The sequence below is a fragment of the Chamaea fasciata genome, unplaced genomic scaffold, assembly GCF_029207755.1.
Source record: "Chamaea fasciata isolate MVZ Bird 193981 ecotype frontalis unplaced genomic scaffold, bChaFas1.0.hap1 SCAF_8, whole genome shotgun sequence".
NCBI classification, from domain to species: domain Eukaryota; kingdom Metazoa; phylum Chordata; class Aves; order Passeriformes; family Sylviidae; genus Chamaea; species Chamaea fasciata.
In genome coordinates, this window is record NW_027094093.1 from 4,209,420 (window position 1) to 4,217,840 (window position 8,421).

Here is an 8,421-nt window from a genome sequence, read left to right on the forward strand (position 1 = left end):
AGCCCTGCTACAAGTGTTAGCAGAAGGCAGACGGTGCACCAGGGCTTCACGCGCAGCTCCCAGCACATCCAGACAGACAGCTCTGCAGACAAGGTCAGCTCAGGGGGCAAGCACATTGCCAAAAGCACAATCAACACAGAACAGAGCAGTCCTACTACAGAGAAAAATTAAAAAAAAAAAACAAAACCAAAACCTTTCACAGCTTTCTGATGCAATGCAAATCTCTTCCCTTCACCCAACCCCAATCAGCCCACTCAGCACACAGCTTAAGTGTTTAGATCTCCCAGAGAGAATTCAACATGCAAGGAAGGATGGAAAAAAGGATCCAGCCTGAGACTACTCCCCCACAAAAAGCATTTCAAGACAATGAGATGAGAGACTGCCACAACTTGGCAGCCAAAGAGGTGGCCTTATTTCACTCAGATATCAAATGGATTGCAGTGACTTGACACACCCAGATAAGAGGGTCTTGGCTTTTGGGAACTCCACGTGGGCACAGTGCCACAACAGACCTGCTCGACAATGCATGACAGGTTGCTGCACTGCACATGTGCCTTGGTGAGAGATTGTAAAAAAACCCACAAAACTGGGGAAAAAAAAAAAACCCCACTGAGAGATTTATCAAGCCATGCTAAAGGCTCTGACTGCAAATCATTTCCTCCACCCATTTATAAAAGAATCTGTAAGGCCAGGGATTTCTGATAACTCCATTCATTTATGGCTTTTTCATGCCCTTAGTGGCAGCTCTCTCACCACGAGTGCATAAATTACCTGGAGATAAAGGCACTTCTCTCAATAAAACAAAAACACTGGAAAAAAATCCCTTGGCCATTTTGTATAATACAGAAAATGTTGTCTTCAATCCAACCAACCTATTCAATATAACCAGAAAGGATTGTACATGCCCAATGGAGGCCATGTAACACTGCCTTATGACTAACACGATATGCCAAATGCAATGTAATATTTAACGTATTTTCATTACTAGAGCTCCAGTACAACAGGCAGGTCTATTTTCTAATTGTGGTAACACAAGAACCAAAGAGTACATGGGCAGACATGCAGCCTGCATCCCTTGCCTTGCTTCTCTCTTTACTCCAAGTGAGGCAAATGTCTAATATTGCTGCTTGTAGTTTTCCAAACGCATCTATAAAGCCAGGCTTTGGAAGAAATGACACAGCTTGATTTCACAGTTTGATAGGAATTCATTTCATCCGTGCAGAAGAGAATTTATTAGTGGGATTCCAGCACTGAGCATCATTTCAGGGCCCAAAGCTCGAGCAGGGAACAATACAGGGAGAAATGAACTCAGTCTAACAGGCACAGAATTGCAACAGGGCCTTGGGAAACCACAACTGAATTCCCAGCTCTTTCCCAGACTTTGGGAGTGATATTAGGCCAACCACTTCCTTCAGTTTCATTGTAACCATGGTTGACTACCAACGTAATGAGAATTTTGTTGTACATGTTTCCCTGTTTGGAAATGAGGAAAATATAGTCAATTAACACGATGCAAACAGACATCCTATAGCAGCTGTATGGACAAAATCATCTTATTAAAAGTCTGACCATGGAGTTAAAATAAATTAAATATTTGCTTTGTTAAGTATTTGTGTTAATTAAAGTATATTAAAAATTGTGGGTGCAAAGATTGTAAATACGGCCAGTCAAATAAATTAATTTCTAATAGCTCAACTTTGGGAACTTTCACAGCATTTTTAAGAATTTCTGTCCACTGAAGAAATAGGAACACCAAATAAACTAAAAATTTCTCTGGAAAACAAGGTAGGATGTTGTCAAAAAACTTAATAAATTTAAGAAGAGTATAAAAAGGAAATTTAAGGATTTTAACATGTTCAAACAAACTGAAAATCAAGCATACATAAACTGCAACATTCATGAACGTCAATGTTACTTCTCATTATCACTGTAGATATTAAGAGGACAAAAACTTGGAAGAAAAGTCTAACAGCTGTAACTACTGAAGAAAGTTTTTCAATGTAACTACTGAAGAAAGTTTTTCAATCAGCTTTCACCTCTGTGTGGCTTTCCAGAAGCTTTGCATCCTTTTTCTACAGTCCCTATCAGTTGAATATTTTCTTTTATATGCAGAATATTTTTTGCTTGTGTTGAATAATAATTTATATGACTTAAAAATATCTAAAAAAAATTAAAAAGAAAAAAGAAAGAAAGAGCTAGAGATGTGCTTAAGGGCAAATGATGTTACTCAGCTTGGGTCACCAGAAGCACTTGGTTTTTTCCAGGGAATTAATATCAAACAATCAAGTCAGTGAGCCTCACAAAACACACAGTAAATCATTATGAAAGCTATCAGGGAACTAGCAAGTGTGTTAGGACATTTCTCTATTCACGTCGTTCCGTCCAAAGGCTGAAAACATTACTTCAGTTTCAAAATTATGGAAAAAATGAAGCCTCCAAATAACAAATCAAGCAGGAAGAAGGCAGACAGCTCTTGGCAGAAGCTTAAAATCAAAAACTTGAGTTTAAGCAGAAATTATCTGCTGGTTTTAAGGAAAGGTAATGGTTTATTCAGTTTGATTAACTGGGACAAACATTAGCATACTGTTTCCTACCACTCCAAGTTCAACAAATCGATGAAGAGGTAAAAGATTATTTAAATACAGCACTGTCAAAAAATCAATAGGTTAAAAATATTCTGCCTTTCTTCACCTTCTATTTTACCACCAACTTACACAGTGAGACAATCATAACCTCAGCTGTCCCTAAGGAACATGAAGAATTTCCACTGTTTCCTCAGCATTAAGCATTTGCCATCTCAAGCACTTCTGCAATCTTCCCCTTAGTTTTCAGGCATATTCAGTTTTAACACACATAAAACTCTGTTATTGTCAGTTTCCACTCAGAGTTTGATCTTAAGTAGAAAAGTGATCTGCTGATAAGCACAAGTACAGAAGAAAACACACATTTTCCCTCCATTTTAAGTATCATTCACTTAGTTTCATCTTTTCACTATTAATCATTTACTTTTGCAAAACAGAGACTATGACTGTACCCCTCTGATGAGGCCACAAGATAGTGGTGATACTGGAAACACAGCAGGGAAAAGCACTTTTCCATTAGGTTGTTAAGAACAAGTAAATTCAGGTAAATCCTATTTTGAAAAATGCAACACAACAATCCCATTGTGTAACTCTGGACTACTACACAACTGCTTTGAAATCAAACTGTAAATGCAAGAAACGCCAAAACTAATGGTGGGGGATGATTGATCATTTCATTAGTATTTTGATTCAACAGTCCATTCTTTATTTTCAATATAGGAACAATCTCTTTGAGCAAAGTATTCAAGTACAACTTTTGGTGGGTGTTAAGCAGATGCAGATTCTCTCCTGTGCCAGGGATCACATTCTCACTTAATCTGCTCAGATAAAGAACAAACCTTAAAATCCCGATGCATTACAATAATATCAACATATTTTAAATAATCCAGCTAAAGGTTTGCTACATGGATTTGAAATACCAGGTTGTTTACAGAACACAAAATGGACACAGATTTAAGGAAGAGGGAACCCAGGAAACATAAGTTGTCTTTTCCACCACGGCATGTGTTTACTCCTCTAAGCTTGTAAGAAAATAAGAGACAATCTTTCCCACACAAATATTTCATAATTAGTATAAATTATCATGTGTAAATTTCAAGCCACTAACGCCAACTGAATTAGAGACTCTTAGAACATTCAGGAAGCTCTTACTACAATTTGGGCATCTTCAGTTTGCTCTTGAACAGTCTGCAAAGCTGTGGACAGATCCTCATCATCTTCCTGAAGACTGGAGTCATCATCTACTGAAACCTAAATGTGAAGTTCGGTATCAACACCTTTTATACATCTTTCTTTCACAATACAACTGTTCCCACTCCCATTACAACTGCTGAAAATAATCCCCTCTTTGTTAAAATACCTTGTTGCCATATTTAAATAAAAATCTTATTACTGAAATATTTTTTTATAAATAAGCTGAAATATTTAAATATGTTTTCTCTAAATGCTTTAAATGTTTTATCTAAACAGAAATTCTTATACCTTTAAAAAAGTATTTAGTGCTTATAACAACAATTCAACTAACACTGAATATTCTCTTGAAAAACAGATATGCCCTCTATCATCACTTTGTAAGAGGACAACTGTGTTAATTTCTCCCAGGATGTCTATGTGACTGAGAAGTAAAAAGAATGAAACGTGAACACTCTACCAAAATATATCAGAAGATTATCAAATTAGTAAGTTACCTCTTCATACTGATAATCATCTTTAGGGTCCTCTGTTATGGTAATGTCTGCAGGTTTAGTTAAGTCTGAAACAGCTGGTGCATGTGAGGAGTTCCAACTTAAAAAAAAATACCTTAAAATTACCATCTCCAAATCTGCCATCACCACCTCCACCCTTGTTCTTTTCAACACAAGACTTTCAACTTTCAAGGCTTCCTTCAGCCCCAAGGTGAGCAAACCCAATTCAGTGCACAGAGACAGAATTTAGGTTTAAGTTTTTACAGCAGGTTTGAACACCATTAAAAATCGACTCATCAGATCTCAGAAGCCAAGCACTATTCCAAAATAAAGCAGCAGCTCAGTTCTGCTCTCAGCCAATCATCAGTTTTCAGAGGGGTCTTTTTGCACTAAGATTTCCACAGCCTTCTAAGTGGAACTAGCTTCATGCTCTCAGAAAATGCCAGTTTTTAGCACACTCAGATGTATGAGTTCACACAGAAACACCTGAGGTCAAACCCTGAACACCACAGGGCCACTGAAAAGAGCTGATGCAATCGCCTTAATAATCACAAGACAGTCACAATAAAAAGATGAGGAACTTTAAAAACCCAAAAATTCATTTGGAAATTATCAACAGTTCCTTGAAACGCATTAGAGTCAAACTTTTGATTAAACATAACTACAAATAGTCTAATATAAAAGCCAAGTAAACACCTTTTCATCCACTAGCCTCACAGCCCATGAAAGAATAATGAAATGTTTTTAGCAGATGCTGTTGACAGTTTCCCTAGTAAATCAGTTAGCCTGCAAGTGACCCATGGAAATAAACCAGAAATTAACTTCCAAAGAAAAGAAAAGCTGGCAATTCAGTACTTCACACACAGAGAGAAAGAAAAAAAAAAAAAAAACAAACCAACAACGTGATTTCCCAGCTTTGCACCAAGTTGCCCAAATCTGAATCATTCTCCTACAAACAGGCCTTTTGCCAGTTCTCACAGTACAGAATATATGTAAAAGTACAAAACACGCGGTAAAGTATCGTCTGCATTCAGGACTGCAGCATGAACGCACCAGAAAAACTTAGATAAATTGTATCCATCTGGAAAGCTGACAGCTGAACACCATAACCCCCTGATAAGTAACAAACTTTCAAAAACTTGGGATTTTTTTTCCTCAATTTTCTATTGACCTGACTGTCCTTGTGATCCACTGTGGTCTAAACCAATGTGTCACTTCAAACAATTTGCCCAGACTGAAATATTTAAAATCCTGGGGGATTTCTCCCTTTTTTCTTTTTCTTTTTTTGGGGTTTTTTTTTTTTTTTGTGGGTTTTTTGTTTGTTTGTTTGTTTTTCTTTCAAAAAATCATAGCTAGGTGCACAATAAAACAGACCAACTAATTTTTAAAACTACTATATTTCTCCACAGTGTTAAATCTGCTGAGGCAGTGCTTTTTTAAGCACACCACACTGAAAACAGCTGTGCAGATTCACCAAAGTAGAAACTGAGGCACGAGCTGCAAAAGGACACTCTTCCACTCTTTAAAATTGGCTTTGTATTGGCTTACAACTTAATTCTAGCAAGGCAGGAAAAACTGAGGTATGGTAGGGTCTAAATACTGAATATAAACTACTAAACATACTATTAAAGTATGACTGATCAGCCTCTAAAAGCATTAGAGCTTCTTGATTTGCAGCTCACAGGTCGAAAAGAGAACAGGAGCAGCTCATCTGGCCTGATGACAAAAGCAGATTTGGGCTCCCATGACCCAAAAATTACACATTTAAAAGACACACATTTCCAAGGTAATTTTCTACAACTAAAATGTCAAAAGAATTGGGTGGGGGTTTTTTTTGCTCCAAAAGCCACAGCAAAGTTATGTCTAAGTTATGTATCCCAACACTCATACTAAGCACAACCCAAAAACCATGTACATCCCAGCAGTTATTCTGCAGTGGGGAGTTAAAGGAGCACCTTTTCCAGCAGCACACCGGGAGTCTTACTAACAAACTTGGTCCCTCCAACAAAGGTGTTTCGTATTTACTGCTCAATAGCTAACACAGAGGAGGTGAAAAGAGCCTCTCATGCCGAGATTTCAACTCCTGCTCAGGCTGTCCCGCCAACACTGGAGGACTCAATTCCCCCACTTTTCCCAGGGTTATTCAGGAGCCCCAACCTTCAGCCAGGAAAGCAAACACCACCTAAGGGTGAGCAAGACCCCACTGCCTCTGCAGGGCCAAACCCCCACGAATTCACAGAATTGCTTGAGTTGAAAAAGACCTCGAAGACCAAACTGTTAACACAGCAGCACGTCCGTGTTCAGCGCTACACCATGTCCTCCGGCGCCACATCCACACAGGGCATTTTAACACTCGCAGGGATGGTGTGGGTACCGCTTCCCTGGGCAGCCCCTTCCAATGCCTGGAAGGAAGAGATTTCCCCTGGTATCTAAACGTCCCCTGGCATGGATTGAAGCCATTTCCTCTTGTCCCATCCCTTGTTCCCCGGAGCAGAGCCCGACCCCGCTCACTGCCCCTCCTCTCAGGGAGCCGTGCAGAGCCAGAAGATCCCCCCGAGCCTCCTTTTCTCCAGCCCCTTTCCCAGCTCCCGGTGCTCCAGCTCCTTCCCCAGCTCCGCTGCCCTTCTCTGGACAGGCTTCAGCCCCTTTTCAGCCTCCAGGAACAACAACCCACCGAAAGAACCAACAAGCCGGGGAGGTTTTTGACATTCCGCCCCCTCCCCGTACTCTCAAGGCTGCCCTCACGCCACCCGACACCCCGTCCAGCCAGGTGCCGGGGCCGCCCCGGCTGAGGCCGGAGGAGCGCTGAGGAGACGGACCGCTGAGGCGGGGAAGCGGCACCTCCAGCGGAGCAGGAGGATGAGGATGGAGGGGGAAAGACTGGGGAGGAAGAAGGATACTCCGCAGGCTGAACGCCGGCTCAGAAGCCGCCGCCGCCGCCGCCTCCTCCGCCATGGACGCGGCGTTGCCGGGGGCGACCTCTCGCGAGGAGAGGCGCCCGAGCCGCGGCGGGATAAGACTCGGCTTTAATTGAATTGAAATTAATTTCGCTTCATTCAATTCGGTTTAACGTAATTCAGCGTTTGTAAGTCCAGGCGAGGCTCCTGGCGCGTTCGGGAGCGGCGCCGTGAGGAGCGGGGGGTGTAAGGCCGAGGAGTCTCCGCAGGGCTCCGGGGCGTCCCCTCCGCTGAGCGCACACCGCCCGTGCTGAAGTGGAGGGGAAAACCAGCAGGGAACGAGGGGGAAAACTGCTTCAAACTCCTAAAAAGGGACGGATTTCTTCTGCACATGGAACGTTTTTGTCGCTGGAAGCCGAGCTAAGTCCTGTGGGACTGATTGCTTAAGTCCCTTCAGAGCCCGAACTCTCCTGTGGTTCTATATTAACGTTTAAAAGCAGGAGTTCCCCCAATAACCTGTTTGGGAGAACAGCACGTATTTGTGGAGAGCACACGTCATGGCTCCTAGGAGTTTGAAATAAAGTTGCAGGATTCGACAGAAAAATTTCTGTTGCTTTTTCTTATTTTAAGGTAAGCTTAGAGGTAAGAGTCCTAAATTTCCATTGAGTTAAAGGGTTTTACATGCAACAGGAGCTCAGAATCAATGCTTGAATTAATGTAAAGTATCAGAAATAAGTGCCCAAAGTATCTAGGGGGGAAACAAAGTAATCAAGAAATTGCTTATGGTTGGGTTGAAAGGAGAGGCACCAGTTTTGCTTGCAGGGTCAAAAACAAAACAAAACAAAACAAAACCAAAACAAAACAAAACAAAAACAAAACAAAACAGAAAAGCCAAACATTGAAATACAGCCTGAAGATCAGGGAGGATGTGAGTGAAAGAAACTGAATTATATAATTCAGTTAGGACTTTAGCCTGAAAGGATAAAATCCTGCAAGAGGACCTGCTGCCTGTGAAACTACTGCTTTGGCACTATGCAGAGATTGTCACACAGGATTGCCATTCCTCTCCCATGGCAGACACAGTCTTGAGAAATGACGTGTACTTTGGCACTGTCCCAAGTCTCCAAATTGTAACAAAAGAACAGTGTTTGGGCACAAGATTGTCACAACACTTGTGACAAAAAGATGACAAAAACTATTGTATTCCCTCAAATTCTCTCAAACTCTGTTGTTGAGTTTAGTACATGTCAGAGCTTG

General features: G+C 41.1%; 1 protein-coding gene across 1 annotated transcript in view; it reads right to left on the reverse strand.

Annotated features, from left to right (window-relative positions):
* The window catches only part of LOC136293056 (sperm-associated antigen 16 protein-like), a 52,184-nt gene extending 44,728 nt beyond the window's left edge, over positions 1–7,456 (reverse strand). The window contains exons 1-3 of the mRNA XM_066189312.1: positions 7,168–7,456; positions 4,271–4,317; positions 3,735–3,833 (exon numbers count right to left, since the gene is read on the reverse strand). Of these exons, the coding sequence (XP_066045409.1) occupies positions 3,735–3,833; positions 4,271–4,317; positions 7,168–7,222 (201 nt within the window). The 5' untranslated portion in view covers positions 7,223–7,456. The remainder of the gene's footprint in view (positions 1–3,734; positions 3,834–4,270; positions 4,318–7,167) is intronic.
* Positions 7,457–8,421: the final 965 nt, after the last annotated feature.